The 18,440-nt window shown below is 43.9% G+C and overlaps 1 protein-coding gene across 3 annotated transcripts; it reads left to right on the plus strand.

Moving 5' to 3' along the window:
• The first annotated feature begins 56 nt into the window (after window positions 1–56).
• Window positions 57–18,425, plus strand: cep295 (centrosomal protein 295). 3 transcript variants are annotated; one of them, XM_023351261.1, is made up of 30 exons: window positions 57–404; window positions 740–940; window positions 1,049–1,173; window positions 1,244–1,337; window positions 2,051–2,164; window positions 2,231–2,371; window positions 3,227–3,410; window positions 4,387–4,575; window positions 4,651–4,854; window positions 5,048–5,145; window positions 5,328–5,534; window positions 6,583–6,659; window positions 6,735–7,013; window positions 7,837–8,158; window positions 8,710–8,884; window positions 9,613–9,789; window positions 9,863–10,627; window positions 10,703–10,800; window positions 11,799–11,889; window positions 12,592–12,783; window positions 12,863–12,984; window positions 13,314–13,674; window positions 13,745–13,879; window positions 14,880–15,373; window positions 16,345–16,515; window positions 16,780–16,816; window positions 16,917–17,174; window positions 18,000–18,096; window positions 18,173–18,272; window positions 18,339–18,425. In XM_023351261.1, exons 1-30 carry the CDS (start codon window positions 306–308, stop codon window positions 18,381–18,383), a joined length of 5,652 nt encoding a protein of 1,883 aa, XP_023207029.1. In that variant the 5' UTR covers window positions 57–305; the 3' UTR covers window positions 18,384–18,425. The 3 variants fall into 3 exon arrangements, with proteins under 3 accessions (XP_023207029.1, XP_023207027.1, XP_023207028.1); XM_023351259.1 differs by having other exon boundaries at window positions 18,173–18,425; XM_023351260.1 differs by having other exon boundaries at window positions 12,595–12,783; window positions 18,173–18,425.
• Window positions 18,426–18,440: the final 15 nt, after the last annotated feature.

Genomic DNA, 18,440 nt, shown 5'->3' on the forward strand with positions numbered 1-18,440 from the left:
AAGTAGGAACCAAAGTGCTTAAAAGCTAAGGCGGTCAGTTTAAACCACCGGATATGACGTCTGGAACACAAACGGTCGGTTTTGTTCAACGGGTTAGAGTTCTCCAAAAATTGAGCATTTAGCTGTTTTTTCCTTTTATTTATGACATAACTAAGGTTTTATTTCACGCTTTAACCGTCGGACTAGGTTACAATGGTTGCTGCGGCTCGAAAGGAACGGATTTTGGACTCTGAGAGAAGTCATGTTAGCCTAATTAGCATTCAAACTCGCTTTTGTGAAAGTGCCCGGTAGCATTTTTGAGGAAAATGAAGAGAAAAATGTCGAAATTAAGATTGAGTCCCAACGAAGAGGCTCGTATAATACGTGAGGAGCTTGACAGGCGGAGGAAACTACGGATCCAGCAGGTAATGGTTGGTTTTACCAGAAGGTTCTGTCGCTTCAACCCAGATTTCAGTAATTATTCTGTTTTAATCCAGTCAGATTCAATCCAAATAACTGTGCTTTTTTAAAAACACAGACATGAAATGTTAAAAAGTTATCTATTTGAACAAATAAGCTCTATTTATAAACTGTTCAGCTTGATCCAGAGGAAGCATATGGTGACAGTGGAAAGAAACGATTCCCTTTTCACAAGAAGAACAACCAAACTCAGAAAGAATGGCTGGACCAGGAGTACTTTCTATGTTGAAACTTCGTCCAGAACCAGTTTCTGACATGATGTTGTGCGTTGGATGTCCAGGTGCGGGAGCAGCAGCGGCAGATTGCGCTGCAGATCCGGCGGGAGGTGGAGCAGCGCCGGCAACAGGAGCTGCGGCAGCTGGAGGAGCAGCTGAGGGAGGACTGGGAGAGGCGTCAGAGGGAGAAGCTACACACGCTGCAGAGTTTGTATCTGGAGAGCCTGCAGCTCATCGGTCAGAGCCACAGAAGCGCCAAGGAAACCGTGAGCTAGCAGAGGCTTCCTAGCTTAGCAGTGAGAAACACGATGCTGTGGAGCCAGAATGTGGCTAACATAATAAGCTAACGGAAAAGGTTTACATTTCTGCTTCAGGAAGTTGAGCTGGCAGCTGCAGCTCAGAGAGAGGAGGAGCATCATGCTAAAGCAGAGGAGCGTTACTGTGAAGCTTTGAAGGAACTCAAGATCCAAAAAACTAAAGAGCAGGAGAGACAGAAACGGTGAGAGACCTGAAAGCTGTTAAAACATTTGAGTTGGTGCAGAATGATAGCTTCCCTTCTTCATTTATAGATCCATCAATGCGAGGAAGAAAGCGCTGCAGACGGAGAAGGAACGATCAGCTAAAGTGGCCAGACTCCCGCCGCCTCCGCCTGATCCCATCCAGGTGCTTTCCCTGCAAAATTCAACCGTTTTCAGATTGTTTTCCTACTCTGGCAGATTTATTTGGTCCAAGTAGCGGTGGCTGACCGGCACTCAAAGTTTTATCACCGTATTTTGTGGAACCATTGCTATGAAACTAAAGCTGTAACTGCAGAGCTCAGCCATCAGTTTGTTTCTTTAGGACACCAGTAAGATGAAGAAGAGTGATTTGCATCACTAAACTGCACGCAGTGGCTGCTGTTAATCTTATTTTCACAAGTGACGCATTGGTCCCCTCTTCACTTCAGATATTGTTACAGATATCCGAGGTTTAGCATCAGATATCTGATACAGAAAAACAGCCAAATTAACTTAAAATGTCACTTTTTTTTAACACAAAGGTAAATGTACCTGGACTACATTCAGTACAATGGGTCAGAAAGTGGAATTAGGAATTCTAAATATAATGTAAAATATCTAGATTTTTCTTCAATTTTGGGACGGATATCAACATCTGATCAGTGTAGCTCTGGTTTTCACATTTATTGGTGGCGAAAATAGTAAATCAAACAATGCAAACAGTTATGTTTTTATTTAAGCATCATTAGTTGGAATTTATCATGACAACAATAAATGTAAATTCCTCTCATGGTAACAAATTCATCATGATAAATGATGAATGGTGTTGTAAATGCCCAGCTGTGGCTCTGAGTGTTGACTGTGTCTTGTTTGGAGCAGGACATCGATCCCAGGAAGTCCCACATGGTGAAGAGATCGAATCTGAACGCCTTCGCTACCACTCGCTATCACATGCCAGAGAGCGCCGTGGCGAAGGAGCCGGAGGCGCTGCAGGTCAGAGAGCTGCTTCTGCTTCTGGTTCTGATGTCCGCCAACTCTAAGCTCTGGTCCTCTCTGCAGTCTGATGCCAGACTGGAAGCTGACCTGGAGTCCAGGAGGCTGCAGGAGCTCCAGAGGGAGGAGGACAGGAGGAGAGAGGAGCAGCTGGAGAAGGCCCGGGTCAGAGGGAGGCAGGCCCTGAGGAGGGAGCAGCTGGAGCAGGTAAGCCTCCTATCCTGAAACACTGACTCACCACGACAGCTGGATAATAAATGATCCCAGTAATCATCACTATGAACAATAGTAATGTTGTTTTGAGACCATTTTCTAATTGATAATGGCATAATAAAGCAAGTTCACCCTCTCAATAAACTTCAATTTATTGAAGAACAATTAACACTCAAACTGGAAGACATTTTTAATATCCAAAATACAACACATCTGAAAACAACAAAATAAATAACAGAAATAAAAAACAGCCAGTCAGTCCCTTCCTCCCTCCCCTCTCACTGCAGAATGAGAAAGCTGTTGATTTTCAGATATTCCCAGTTGTAAATAAGATTAGTTTCACATACAAGTGTTGGCCAATCACTGACCCTGCAGAATGAAGGAAATCTGTGCACCACTAGTTTTTATCCAACGCTTTAATCTTGGCAGATTAAAACCTCTTTTTGCATTACATTCTGATGTGCCGTTAGTTTTGGGTCATCCTGATTTTACTTTTTCTTTGTTTTTCTTTTGACTTTTGAATGTTCATCGTTTACCTTCTTATTGGAATTTTCCTATATGCAACTTCTCTATGTTCACATTCGGCACAGTGTAAAATAAGAAAGTAACTTTTGCTTGGTAGCGATTTTTTTTAACAGCCCTTTAGTCTCATTATTCAGTTTGTTGGTTTCTTGCTCTGTTCTTCTCCACTGTCTTTGGTTTGAAGTCTCCATGTCTCCCACTTTTCTTCTGTTTGTACGTTTTGAATGTTTTTAATGCAGTCGTGTGAACTGTTCTCACATCACCCATCTTCTGTTCACATGGTAGTTTTTGTGCTGCAGACGTTTTAACTGCAGCCTCTGGTTTCAGGACCGGGAGCGCCTCCTGGTGGAGCTGCAGCACCTGCAGCAGACCGACCTGCTGCGGCGGAGGCAGCAGGTGTCCCGGATGCCACCACAGATCTTCCAGCCTCTCTACCAGAGGCAGGAGGCCAGGGAGGAACTCCAGAGGGAACTGGAGTTTGCCTTCGAGGACATGTACACCGGAGAGAGACGTGAGGGCGACTCGGCTGTGGATTGATTTAGGCCATTTACACACCTGATAGTTCAGTAGACTCTGTTCAAAAACTGTACTCAAGTAAGAATAGCACTACTTCAACATGTTTTCACTAAAGTAAAAGTAAAAAGTAGCAAGAAATTACTCAAGTAAGACGTAGAAAGTATTTGGTAAAAAGTCGTCTCATGTACTGAGTAACTGATCAAATTATCAATCATTTAAGATTTAAAAATTATATCAGACAAACCAAAATATAAAATTAATTGGAAATTTGGGTATTTTAAGGACAAAAATGCCAATAATTCATATAAGTAAAAAAAAAACTAATAAAATCAGGCAAACATTTTTCCAAATCAGTTTCTTTCAATAAAAAAAACTCATAAAACTTGAACAGAAACTGCAGGTGTCTGACTGGTGAATTTTTGGTTAAAAAATGTTTGTTTTTCATCCAGTAGGTAGAAAATCCAGACATTTTTCTCGTATAAAAGAAGCAATTCTTCAAAATAAAATTACTCAAGTAAGTTAAAAAAGATAAGCTTAACCATCTCCTAAAGTAACAAATACTCCTAAAGCCAAACATTTTCAACAAAAACAGGGTGGCGTTAGATTTTAGTAGATGTAGGAATTTCCTTTTGTCTTTGGCTAAAGACCATAAGTCATATCTCCTGCTAACGCTAGGTTAGCATGTTTGTTTTGTGGTTAAATTTACCCAGAATGCCCTGCGCTGTAGTCCACTTCCTGCTTTGGTCTGCTGAGTTCACATATGCATTCAAACCGCACCGGTGTTCACTTCAGCCGAACCCAGACTGAAGTTTGTAGGTGGACCAGAGTTAGCTTAGCATTCACACCTCACCAACCGAACTGGATTTTCTGGCCAACCGGACTGGAGATGGATTAAAGCGGAATAGATGGGGCGGGTGTGAACGCATCCTTAGTCCTGAGCCTCTCTGCATCTCAGTCGTTTCTCTTCTCAGGGGTAAAAGGTGACCTGGTGGTCCAGCTGGTACCGGAGCCTCTCCCAACCTCATCCAGCACCGATCTGGATCTGGACCCGGATCAGGACCTGGATGTCACTGTGGATGAAAACGCCGAACCCGAAGCAGAAAATATTCAGAATGACTTTGGGGATGAAGTTGAAGGCAGAGAGCAGGAAGCAGCAGATGGTGAACAAAGTTTTGACTAAACACTCCCTTCATCTCATGTCTGCGTCTCGTTTCACATCAAACTCTCTCCCGCAGGCGCAACTCCTCCCAGACAGGCGCTCCGGAAACTCCTGGATCGGATCCGGAGCCAAAGAACCGACTGGATCAACGGCAGCAGCCAGGTTCCTGCAGCGGATTCTCCGTCCGTCGACACAGAGCTGATCCCAGAGCGAGACATGAGCATCGAAACCGGATCTCTGACCCCCGAGGCGCTCAGTGAACCCGGCGTGCCTGCACCGAGTGCGTCTCTGTTTTGCTTTGTCTCCATAGCAACAATAGACTGTCAGTTTGATGCTCTCATGACAATAATCGCACAGTTTTAAGTTGTTTACATAATTTTCTGAAATCAGAATTATTTAGATGCTTTTCTCCAACATTAATGTTTCTATTTTTAACTGTTTGTGTTTTTTGTGTGTTTGTTTGACTCATGCAGCTGTGGAACCAGCAGAACCGCCACCAGCAGCAGAACGTTCACTTCCTGCCAATTTTCTGAGCAGAATCCAGGAAGCCGAAGAAGAACGGAAGAAGCGGGTGAGAGAAACGGTTAAAATGTCTTATTGTTGGCCTGTCATGGTGTCAAATTCTCCCAGTAATGAAGTAAATGAGAATGTTGCTGTTTTGAGACCATTTTTAAGTCCTATAATGATAATGTGTTGACTTATAGAAGGGAGGCTCATATTTTGAAAGTTTTCACCGTTTTGTTTGTTTGAAAGGAAGCAGAGCTGGAGGTGGAGAAGCAGCAGCAGCTTGCTCTCCTCCAGGAACTGGAGGAGCAAAAAGCGGAGCTGGAGCAGATGCTGCAGGAGGCTCAGAGGGAGAGGGAGCAGCTGAGAGCTGCTGCCCAGCAGGAGGCGCTGCTCCTCCAACCACAGGTTCCTGTCCAGGACCGCTCCCCGATCAGCTTAACCTCTGAGGAAGAAGTAGGTCCAGCATGTTTGAACAGGATGTTGGTGGAATTACTGCAGCATATTCCATTAAATATTTAAAGTGTGGATAGCATGAACATGAAATGCTCCCCCCTCAGGTTATGTTTTCACATTTCAATTAGTCACTTGAATTTCAGGATGTCAGCCATTTTTCTTTTTTTGTTCCTTTACACCAGATATTGCCATAAATTGCGACACATTTTCATGCCTTGGATGAATTTATGTCGCATCATGTTTTTTCCACTTTAAGGTAATAAAGTAAAATCTGATTCCAAACCTGAAAATGGGACTTTGCTGTTTGCGAGTGCCACACCAGTCATCAGCTGGAAGGAAACGATGAGAAACAAAGACCAAAACACAGTTGTCTTCATTGTTAGCATTATCTCCTGCTATTTATTTTATTTATTTATTTAGCAGTTTTGTGTTAGCTTCTGCTAATTTTAATGTGTTTAGATGTTTAGAATTAGCATAACAAAGATTCTTGTTTAGTGAATTAGAGCTTAATGATCCTAACGTTTTGGTTAGCCGTGCTCAACACTAGCTAGTGGAACCAGCAGAACCGTTGCTAGTGTTGAGCTAGTGCTCAACACTAGCAACACTAGCGACAGTGTTGCACTAAAATCAACACTGTCGATTTTAGTGCAACAATGGTGGCCATTTTGAGAAATGTCCACCGGGATCAAGAAAATGTTTACGATTTCCATGGTTCTAAATATGTGGGCTATAATTTGGCACCAAATACATTCATCTACTTGCCGATTTTAGTGCAGAAGTTAATTTTCCTCGACGACCATAGTGGCCATCTTGAAAAAAATTATTAGGAAATATGATTTATATGAGACCAATTGGCAATTATGTATGATTTGACATGCAGAGTATTTACATGTAATAAATATTCGCAAAAAAATGTTTTTTCTCAACATCCATCTTGAAATTTTTATTGGCTGACATTTATTTTCTGAAAAGCAAACTCCTGAGAATGTCTGTTTATAACTAACATATTCAGTTATCTGCTGCAGTGATAACTTCCTGTTTCCTGCAGGCTGTGGCTCCTGCAGAGGAAGGCGTGTCCACCAGGAGGCTCAGACAGTACCAGCAGCGCCTGCTGGAGCAGAACAGGTGCGTATCGTTTCTCCTTCAGCTCCTTCTGAAGCGCCGCTCCGTCAGCCCGACTGAACGAAGGCGATCTTTCAGGATTCACCAGAGATCCGTGGAAGTGGCCCGGCAGCGGCTGGAGGAATACCAGCGAGCTCTCCGGATCCGCCACAACCTGACCGCCACCGCCTTGTTGAGGCCTCCCGTTCATCCTGCGTTCCTCGCTCCCCCGTCTGAAAGTCACCCAGCGACACCCTCGGTGCCTTCAGGCGTGTCACTTCCTGCTTTCAGCAGCAGCGCCGGCTCCAGCGTACCGTCCATTACGAACCGGTTCAACTCACTGAGACCAGACGCTGCTTCGCTCGCCGACAGCCAGAGGTGGGCAGAGAATCCAAAAACTGTTCTCAGCTGAGAGTAGAACTACCTTATATTTTGATCCATCTGATGATGTAATTTTTAAGTATTAAATGATTGATAATTTGATCAGTTACTCGGTACTTGAGTAGACTTTTTACCTGGGTTTTTTTTTGTTTTTTTTTGCTTTTACTTGAGTAAAAATGTGTTAAAGTAATATTTTATTATTTTTAGTATAATAAAAATGTTATTATCTTAAAGAACAGAATGAAAATAATTCATATAAATAACATAGTTACAAAATAAAAACACATTTTGTATTTTTTTCAAAATCAGTTTCTTTCAATAAAAAACTGACGAAACATTAACAGAAACTCCAGGTTTGTGTCTGGTGACTTTCTGGTTAAAACATGTTTGTTTTTCATTCAGTGGGAAGAAAATCCAGAAATCTGAAGTACTTCATAATCAGTTGGGTAGTAACTATTCATATTTACTTCAGTAACATTTTGAAAACTGTATTTTTAATGCTCTGTATTTTTTACTTGAGTAATTTTATTAATTAAATGATTGATAATTTGATCAGTTACGCAATACTTTTTACCAAATACTTTTTTACTCTGATTTAATTTTCTGAATGGCTACTTTTTACTTTTGCTTGAGTAAAAATATGTTAAAGTAGTTCTACTCTTACTCAAGTTCAGTTTTTGGATTCTCTGCCCGGATCTGTTTATAATAAAATTACTCAAGTAAAAGTAAAAAGTGTAGTAAAAATACCCTTAAAAGTGCATTATTTAAAAAAAAGTTACTCGAGTAAATGTAACTAGTTACAATCCATTTCTGCTGGCAGGATAATGGAGCGAGTAGCGAAGCTCCTGCCGGACAGACCAAGAGCTTCGCCGGTCGCTGCAGGGCCGTACGAACCCGACGCCGCACACGGATCAGCCAGCTCCTCGGCCACCTTTGACCCGATGACCCTGACCTCCAGAGAGGCGGACCGCAGGAGACGGGTCTGCCTGCAGGAGGCCCAGAGACGGGTGGTGGAGCAGAGGGCGGCGCTGATGCTACAGAAGGAGCAGCAAGAGGAGGAGAGGCTCAGAGCGGAGGAGGAGCTGCAGCACATGAGGAGGCAGAAGGAGGCGCTGCAGGCTCTGATCGACGCCGATAGACGAGTCAGTGGCTTCAGCAATCAATGGCATAATCACAACTAATTCAGTGATTGATTAACTGGAGTTGAAAGACTCAAAAAAAGACAGTTTGTTGAAAAAACATTCAGAGCAGTGATTAAACCAAACCTGTATAAAAACAAAAACATTTTGCATTAAGATGAAAAAAAATCTTTGTGTGTAAATATGTTCAACCTGGAACATATTGCAGCTTTAGCTTGAAATTCTATAAATATTAAGCAACTTTTACTGTCTAATTAGTTAATCAATATAATAATAATCAGCAGATCAGCCTTACACTGTATTGATGTTAATCCATCAGAAAGGATTATTAGGATTATTTTAGCTGCAGATGGATCCTTTGCTGCTACAAATTATCAGGTGTTTACTGGAGAAATACTATGTTGCTGCATTTAGGCAGTAAAATGTTTATTTTCTAATTTAAGAAAGAAATTGTATTACTTGTTTAGTTTATTTCTAATATTGTATGAAAATATGCAGGATTTGTTCTGTTTAGTCTGAGTGAGGACCTCCTGGTGTTTTCTGGTCGCCTGCAGAGCGGTTCCGATTCTCCCAGTGAAGCTTCGGACCCACAGGAGGCCGAGCGGAAACGGCTGCAGCTGCTGGCAACTCTGCTGAGAGCCATCGAAGAGTCGAATGGAGGAAGTCTGTCCCACTTAGAGGAGCCGGAGGACGGAGACGACTCCCTTCAGCCCGATCTTAGAGGAAGAGGTATCTGCCGAGGTCCTCCGGCTCGCAAAGTCAGTTTTTATAAACTTTATACAGAAGAGTTCATCATCTCCTTTTTAAGGCTGCAAAAGCCTTTAAATATGGACAGATTTTCCGTATCATATTTAATCCGATATTTAATTTTGTCTTTGAACTTCTGTTCATTTAGGGCTGCACAGATTAAGATTTTCTGATCTTTGGCCAGTACCGATTTGTTTTTTTTTGTTTTGTGATAACTGACATGTCAGGTGTTATAAAGTCACAATTCACCTTCAACCTTTACTATTTTCTTCAGATCAGTGAAATATGTTCAAACCACAAACTGTGGACAGACTTGATATAAAATGTGTTGCCCTAATCCGAGGCGCGTGTGTGTGTGTGTGTGTGTGTGTGTGTGCGGTAACAGATGTACTAATGGTGGATTAGTCATGAAATGCATACAACATTCTGCACAATTTCACCATGACTCTCAAGAAGATCAATAACTTCTTCACATTATAAAGAGTCGGTAGCTCCAACATCCAAGACTGCATTTGAAATTTAATTCTGAAAGACCTTCATATCTTAACTCTATTATTATTTACGTTTTTTTTCTGTGTAATTTAACTCCTGGTAGCTCCCCGCATTACAGCATGACACAGATCGACAAAGTCAGCGTTGTTGATCTGTGTCATTTATCCAGGTTTAATTGTTTTAAAATATGTTCTGTTCTTTCTGCTTTCCTTTTGAAGCTCCTCTGGTTCCGAGCGTCGTTCCTCCAGAACCTTCTGGACTCCTCCATCCTCCACGGAATCAGAAGCCTCCAGTGACGCGGGTCAAACTGGGTTTCAAGTGGATGATTCCTCAACAACATGAGCTCAGCGCCATCCAAGAGGTGGAGACTCCGGTCAACATGAGTCGGGTTACAGGTCCGCTTCCAGACCCGTTTCGTCCAGTATTTAAACCAAGAGAAGCTCCTGATGATGATTCTTGTCTTTTCAGGCTGTAGACCCAATTCTGCTGAACTGCGGCTTGTCTTTTCTGGTCCAGAAGACGACGATCCTTCACACCCGCAGGAAGGTTCAGGATTTTTCTCCACAGCTGACAGGACTGCGCTGTCTGTGTCTGTCTCCAGCTGTAGACCCGATTCTGCTGGGAGACGGGTCGCCTTTTTAGGCCCAGAAGATGACATTCCTTCAATCCCAGCAGACTACAACCTGCGGTGTCGTTCTGCCAAGAGACGGGTCGTCTTTTCAGACACTGAAGGCGACATGCGTGCCCGCTCAGCAGACGGTAACCTGCAGGATTCAGTACATGACACAAGACAGTCTGGGTCTGTCTCCAGCTGTAGAAAAGACTCTGCTGGGAGACGGGTTGTCTTTTCAGGTCCAGAAGACGATGTCCCTTCACGCCTATCAGACGTTAACCTGCAGGATTCTTCTGCCAAGACACGGGTCGTTTCTTCAGGCCCAGAAAATGACTTTCCTTTATGGCCTGCAGACTCCAGTCTGCAGGGTGATTCTGTATCTTTATCCACGTCTGACAGGACTGCGCAGTCTCTGTCTGTGTCCAGCTTTAGAGCGGATTCTGCTGGGAGACGGGTCGTCTTTTCAGGTCCAGAAGATGCCGTTCCTTCACTCCCAGCAGAAGTTAACCTGCAGGATGGTTCTGTTGAGAGCCGGGTCGGGTCGGAGACCTCCTGCCGTCTTCCCTGGAGGGAGCGACTGCTGTCTGGAGCAGCAACGACTCCAGAGTCGTCTGATTCCGGTACGGATGCACAGGAATCGACCTCTGCTGAGGGAGAAGATGTAAAACTGCAGTGATGCATTCCTGTTTTTCTAGATTCAGCCATGAAAGCGACGTCACCGCCTTGTTCTGATTCTGGAAGAGGAGCCGACTCGCCCGGTCCTGCAGCTCTGAGCTCCAGATTCCCCTCAGAGGTAACCGTGCCAATCAAACCGCGCAGTCTGTGTGATTCTACTGACAATCAGACAGATTTAACTTCATATCTGGACTTTTTTCTGCCTGTGAATCCCCTCTGAGGTCCACCGGCTGTGGATCAATGATGAAATCTAGCCAAATCTGAGCGGAGGCAGACAATGCCTCAGCCGCTGATTACGCTGGAGAAGCTTCTATGTGGGTGTGCGCGTGTTGTTGTTGGGTGTGTGTGTGTGTTGTTGTTGTTGGGTGTGTGTGTGTGTTGTTGTTGTTGGGTGTTGGTGTGTGTGTGTGTGTGTGTTGTTGGGTGTGTATGTGTTCTGTGTTTCTGTGTACTGAGCGATGATGTGAAATGTCTGAACCTGAAGCGTGTCCATTAAACACGTTTTCATGAGGGTTTCTACACTTGAACTGAGCTCAGTCCTTTAGTTCTGATCCTAAAATATCAGAAGTTTTAATGGTTCTGTTGGACCTCAGCACAGCATTCAACACCGCTATAGCTGGGTCCGACTCTGGGAGCAGTCCGATACCAAACCACAGTTTCACCTAAAGTAACAGTAAGTCATTGGAACGGAGGAAAATCCTCCAGGCTCAATCCTCCTATTTAATACTTACCTGCTCTCACTGGCTCAGGTTATAACAAGAAGATTAGTTACCATAGCTACGCAGATGATGCACACGGAACCGGAACCAAACATGGAGAAGCATCATTCAGCCTCTGTGCACCACAAACCTGGAACAAAGTTCCAGAAAACTGAAAAACATCCGAAACACAGAGTTCCTTTAAATCCAGACTAAGACTCCCTGTCTGTTTAGTTTCCTTTGATTAGTAATAACTGGAACGTCATTTATTTTAGTCCAACTTTTCATGACTTCTCTTGATTTTGCCACTGGGATGTTTTTGTTGTTTGTTTTTTTGTTACATAAATGACTTTAAACCGTCTTGTTGCTGAAATGTGCATTACGAACAAACTTGAATGAGTCTTCAGTTTTGTCTCAGGCTCTCTGCAGGTTCGCCGGTTCCGACTGCCTCTCCTCCACCACCATCTCCAGCGGCAGCTACGTCTCCACCGACCCGGAACAAAATGTCGGTGAGTGTCAGCCGGACCTTCACAACGACCTGAAACCAGTCAAGATCGACTTAAAACAGAAACATCGGCTCTTATTATCCTAATTATGACTTTAAAACCTGTAATTAGGCTTTTATTCTCAAAATTATGACTTATTTCAATAACTATGACTAGGCGTGTCTCAATTTCTATTTCCACGATTTATTGATTTTGTCTTTCTACCAAAAACTGGATGATAAGTTTTCAGTCTGGTGTTTTGGTCTCAACAAGCCTTTATTTTGGAGGATAATTTAGTTTACCAAAGCTTTATAACTAGTTTTATTGGTTGTTTCTGTGTTATTTATTTTGGATATTTAAAATGTCTTCCAGTTCCAGTGTTAAATGTTCGCTAGAATTTAAAGTTTATTGATTTTTGGGAATGAGTTCTTATTATTATATTACTTTAAAATGATCTCAAAACAACAATATTATTGTTTATGGCAATAACTTATGGGACAATTTATCATCCAGCAAAATGTATTATTGTGACTAATTATGACTTTAAGGCTCAAAATTACTTGTTATTTTAATTATGACTTTTTTGTTGTGTTAATTATGAATAAAACTAATTATGGCTTTTATTCTGGTAATTATGATTTCCTGTTGGGCTTTTATTTTTCCTTCTGCTGTGGAGCAGAAAACGTGCCTAATCGTTAAAAATGATCGCCAGCTTCCTGTTTTCAGCAGACGACCCTCGGCTCTTCAACCCAACTGGACCGGGTTCTGGTGGCGTTTCCTGTGCAGGTTTTCGGGACTCGTCCGTCCCCGCCGGTCTGCCTGTAGACTCGGTGTTTAACGACAGCGTCATCCAGCGCATCATCGATAAATACACCAGAGAGCTCGACGTCTCGCTCAGCGCCGCAGGAACAACTACAGGTCCAGATCCAGTTCCCTCTCTGCCCGCCTCCGGCCCGGTTCACATCTAGAACGATAAAAACTCTCCTGTTGATCTCAGACAGCGACGCTCTGGAGGAGTCCGGCTCTTCGCTCTCTCAGCCATCCAGGACGGAGGATGAGACCTCGGCTCGTCGTCGGGACGTCCGGCGCCACCCGACGGCCGGTCAGGACCCCAACCCGGTCAGTCACTCATCCATTCAACCAGGTTCAGATCAATCAGAAGATCTGATCCGTTGATCTGATAAATCAGCTACATGTAATCAGAGCATCAGAGACCAACTTCCTTCTTCACCAGATGGAAACACGATGGAGGCGTCGGATTTTAGCGGTTCGAGGATTTCTCTCTAGTCTTTGGCTGAAGACCAGGAGCCATTTCTGCTGCTAGCGCTAGGCTAGCACATTAGCTTTGGTTTTATTTACCCAGAATGCCCTGCGCTCTAGTCCACTTCCTGCTCCTGAAGCGGTCTCCGGTCCTCTTCGATGAATCTGAGCGTTTCTGCTGTTTTCAGGAGCAGACGACCCCAGGTCATCCCGCCCTGGAGCGTTTCTGTCCCGTCGACCCGGACCAGAACCCGTCCTGCTTGGCTCCAGAGAGGCTTTCGGTTTTGGAGCGGTTGGTCGGCCAGCCATCGGCTCACTCCTCCATGATCGGTGCCAGGCCCGGTCCGCCGGATCGGAGCGGCTGGGACTCCACTCTGAGCCGGATGATCGGCCGCCTGTCCCAACAGTCCGACTCTCCGGGTCCGGGTTTCTGCGCTGGTCATGACACGTCGGAACGGTCCTGGTCGGATGAGCTACCGGAGGAGATCCGGATGAGGGTTCTGGTTGGAGAGCTGCAGGTCTCTGCCGATCAGCACAGTGAAAGCTCCGGTATGTGTTTTATTGTGGATCATTTCTGGTTTTTAAGTTAAAGATCATTTAAATTAATGACCGAATTCAGGTGAACGAAGTTCTGCAGCTGAGTCCAGAGAACCATCAGGACTGCAGCGTTGCCTGGCTGGGAGTCCGCCCGCCTCGAACCCGGTGCTGCAGAACCGAGCCGGCCTGGAGGACCTGGACCCGCACGGCGCCGACGGTGAGAGAAAACATCAGGAGCCGTTTCTCATTTGAACCCGATTCCTGTCATTTGGTAGTCTGGGTTCCCTTGGTTTATCATCAGCCTGGCAGGCCGCCAGGATTAACCGGCTCCCACCAGGACAAATGGTTATTTATTTAAAATATTGTTTTTATTTACCAGCAATAGCAAAGACGGATTAAAGGAGCAGTTTTATGTAAAATCAACTTTTATAAGCTTTCCATATTATTTTAATGTTAATCCCAAACAAAAATATTTGGTGCTTTGATTCTTTAAAGGATTTCTCAAACATGCATGAGTCTCCATGGCAACCATGCAGCTGGGTGGACCTAGCCCCGCCTTCGATGCGCAGCTCTTCCTCAGAGCTGCAGTTTCCAAACTTCTGCCTCACAGAGCAGCCCTGAAACTGAGATCCTTCAGACTAGCCAGCAGCAATTAGCAAACATAGCAGTTCTCATCATAGGAGCTACTTCTTACTTCAACGCTGGTAGAAAACGTTGTTAAAGGGTTAATAGAGGAGCCGTGTTGGGGTGAAGACGGAGCTTCAGAAAGAGCAGGAGATTTTATGATTTTAAAACCTGATTCTGGGTCAGAACTAAAACCTGATGGAGAGACGACAAATCCCATCTCCACCAGGAAAACCATGAGATCAGAGACAGAGTTGATCTGGTCATGATATTTTAGCAACTGATTAATAAATAGAGAGCAAAAGGTGATTAAAAGGATATTTTTCCTGAATTTTATCCACGTGAAGCTAAAACTGGGAGAGCAGATTCATTTTTATCTTAATATATTTTTTGCACACTTTGTTTAATCACTGCTCTGTGTTGTTTTAGCAAATTGCCTTTTTGAGTCTGTTCTCTCCAGATATCAATTGATTACAGAAATAATCAACTAATTTAATAATCGATTGATCACAGTTAATTGTTTTAGTCCTATATTTTTTGTTCTTCAAAAATAAAGTTGGACTGAAACGACTCGTCTTTCTCTCTCCACTCAGATTCGTTTCACCTGCTGCAACCAGAAATCACCCACAACGAAACCGCTGAGCCCTCTGTGACCTTTCAGCTTCCTGACCTCAACACCTCTGACGATCCATCGCTGGAGCAGCTGAGAGTGGAGGAGCCGCACGGCCGCAGAGAAGTTCAGGAGTCCTTCTCCCGGCTCGTCATCTCCGAGTGCGTCCAGCAGGACTCTGTCCTGATGTCGTCCCCTGCCCTGAGGACGCTGCCACACGTGTCCCGCGCCCCGGGGACGCCGCCACACGTGTCTCCCGCCCCAAGGACGCCACCCTGCGTGTCTCCCGCCCCGGGGACGCCGCCCCGCGTCTCCCCCGCCCCGGGGACGCCGCCCCGCGTCTCCCCCGCCCCTAGGACGCCGCCCTGTGGGTTCAGGGAAGCGTCCGCTCTCGGCTCGTCGGAGACAAAATCCTCCAGAGTTTCCGTCCCAGTCTGTGAACGTCAGGAGGTTTTCTCCACCTCAGAAATCACACCGGTATGTTTACATCTGACTGACGTAGAAAACAAGAATCATTTTAAGGTTCGTTCAGGTGCCGATAATCTAAGACATCAGATAATTTAAAGTTTTGTGGAAAAACGAGATGAATAGAAGCAGCAGCTAGCGTAGCGCTGTGTGTTATGCAGAGCTGGGGAGTAACTACTTACATTTACTTGAGTAAGGTTTTGGGGGAAAAAATTACTTTTAGAAGTATTTTTAGCATGCTGTACTTTTTACTCTTGAGTAATTTTATTATGAAGTATTTTTACTCTGTCTTGAGTAAAATTTCTGGATTTTTTTCCCACTGAATGAAAAACAAACACGTCTTAACCAGACAGACACACAGCGGCAGCTTCTGTTAAAGTTTCATCAGTTTTTTATTGAAAGAAACTGATTTAGAAACATTTTCTTTTGCCTGATTTTATTTTTTGTGACTTGAATAGATTATAATTTTTGTCCTTAAAAATAATTCCACTAAACTTTATATTTTGGTGTTTGTTAAATATTAAATGCTTGATAATTTTGTCAGTTGCTCAGTACTTGAGTAGTCTCCTTATCAGATACTTTGAGTAATTTCTTGCTACTTTTTATTTTTACTTGAGTAAATATACTTTGTAGTCGTGCTGCTCATAGTGGCAACAATCGTTGCCATGCTTACATTTACTCTTCTGATGGTTAAAAGATTCATGCAGGGATAAAATTCTCCTTATTCATCAGGAGAAGCCCCTTTATAGAACATCTGTACAAAAAGCTAGATAGCTTCAGCAGCTATTAGCATCTAGTTAGCGGTAGCCGCAAATGGCTTGAATCACAGAACGCAGCGAACATGTATGCGCACGACTCAAGGTTTTGCAACAAGTCTGGCAACAATTGTTGCCCACAAGATAGAAAGTTTGTACACCCCGCTTTAACCGAACCGTCTTAGTTCCCCTGCTGGATCTGAACCGGGTTGATTTCTGGTTCTGTAGGAGTCAGACGAGGAGAGGGGCATCCTGGAGCAGTCTCAGATCACGTTGGTGAGTCTGACGGACACGACGCTCCAGGACGCGGTCGCCACGGACGACGAGGGACTGCAGGACGGCGACGGTGCAGACAGCATCACAGATGGACAGGAAACCATGGAAACGGAGCCAACAGAGGTTCATGCATCTCAGCTTTATATCAAAGCTGCAGTTACTTTAATAAAAAATGTCTTTTACATGTTTGTTAAACTTATCACCAGAAAAATACTGAATATTAATGAACATTGTAGACAGAAATTTTTTTTATTAGTCTCAGAAATGTTCTTGAAAAAAATTCAAAATTTGTGTTTCAAAAGTAAAATATTTGGAAGAAAAACGTCACAATATGGTGACAGTTTGAACAAATAAACATTTTTATAACCTGCAAACTTTGTCCACCAGGGGGCTGAATCCACGTTGGCTCATCAGACGCCATCAGGTACAGACAGACCACCTGCTCAGGGCAATCAAAGCGTCATGTGAGGCGTTAAAGCCGCCATCTTGATTATGGCCGCCATCTTGTTGGTCCCCGTGTCCAGCGTCCCTCCTGGTGTCCCTCTGGAGTCCCGGCAGGAACCTTCAGGACGTCTTCCAGCAGCGGCGCCGGGTTCTCATGCAGCGGTCTGACCGCCGCGTTCAGGAGATCAAAGCCAAGCGGGCTGCCGCCAGGAATGGACCTGGTCGGGTTCTGGTCGAAGGACGGGACCCGGGTAGAGCCGCGGTCCAGACCGTCCCCAGGAAGGAGACGGCAGAGGACAGGAAGAGAGCGGAGAGGAAGCTCCGCCCACCTCCACCAGGTAGCACACCTACGACTTTAATCTCAGAACATTTTATTCTCATGTTACGACTTTATGATGTAACTTTTTATCGTATCATTAGGATGTTTTTTTATCGCATTATTACGACTTACTGTTGTACGATTTTTTGTATTAATTTAATTTTCTCATCTTGACTTTTTGTCGTTTGACTTTATTCTTGTGTTATTACAACTTTTTTTCTCAGATTATTAGAAATTTCTCGGGTCTCATAATTTTATTAGCTGGGTAGAGTAACTAAAATTGTACTATAGCAAGAGTAGAACTACTTCAATACATTTTTACCCGAGTAAGAGTAAAAAACATATTTGGGAAAAAAAAGTCTACTCAAGTACTGAGTAACTGATCAAATTATCAATCATTTAACATTTAAAAATTACATCATCAGACCAAAATGACAATAATTCATAGACAAAACAAAACCAGACAAAGGATTTTTTTTCCAAACCAGTTTTTTTCATTTAAAAGCTGATTTTTATTTTTTATTAAACTGTGAGTTTGTGTCTGGTGAATTTCTGGTTCAAACATGTTTGTTTTTCATTCAGTGGGCAGAAAATCCAGAAATTTTACGCAAGAATAGAAATACTTCATAATAAAATTAGTCAAGTAAAAATACTCCTTAATGGAAACTTTTTCCAAAAAGTTACTCAAGTAAGTTGAGTAAATGTATCTAGTTACTCCCCAGCTCTGGTTGCTGTTTTACAGATTTTTGTTGTTGGTATTTTTTTTTTTTTTCCAGCCTGGTTCTGATTTGTTCATCTCTAGACGTTGTTTTAACTGAATTTTGCGACCCGGTTCTTCTCTCAGGTCGCCGCTCCAGTCCTCAGATCGGAACCGACGTTCGGATCAGCGATCCGGATCAGAGGAAGCGGAACCTGTCAGAGATGCACCAGCGGACCCAGAGGTACCGGTGGGCCGAGGCGGGCCGCCTGCGCTCTGAGCGCCGTGTGTGAGCGCCGTGTGTGTGTGTGTGTGTTTAGGCTGTACGAGCAGCTGGAGGAGGTGAAGCAGCAGCGAGCGGCCCGCAGCCGGCAGGAGGACTGGGCCAGGAACCGGCTGAGGGCCAAGGAGTTCCACAGGGTAGGAGCGTTTCCGCCTCCGGGTTCTTGCAGCAGAACCGCAGCTCACTCTGATTTCCCTTCACAGAAAACGCTGCAGAAGCTCCGAGCCAAGCAGACGCCAACGTTTTAATTTATCACCTTTATTTAATAAAAACTCAGATTGTTTTAAAGATTCGGCTCAGACTAA

This window comes from Xiphophorus maculatus, chromosome 18 (genome assembly GCF_002775205.1).
Source record: "Xiphophorus maculatus strain JP 163 A chromosome 18, X_maculatus-5.0-male, whole genome shotgun sequence".
Taxonomy (NCBI): Eukaryota; Metazoa; Chordata; class Actinopteri; order Cyprinodontiformes; family Poeciliidae; genus Xiphophorus; species Xiphophorus maculatus.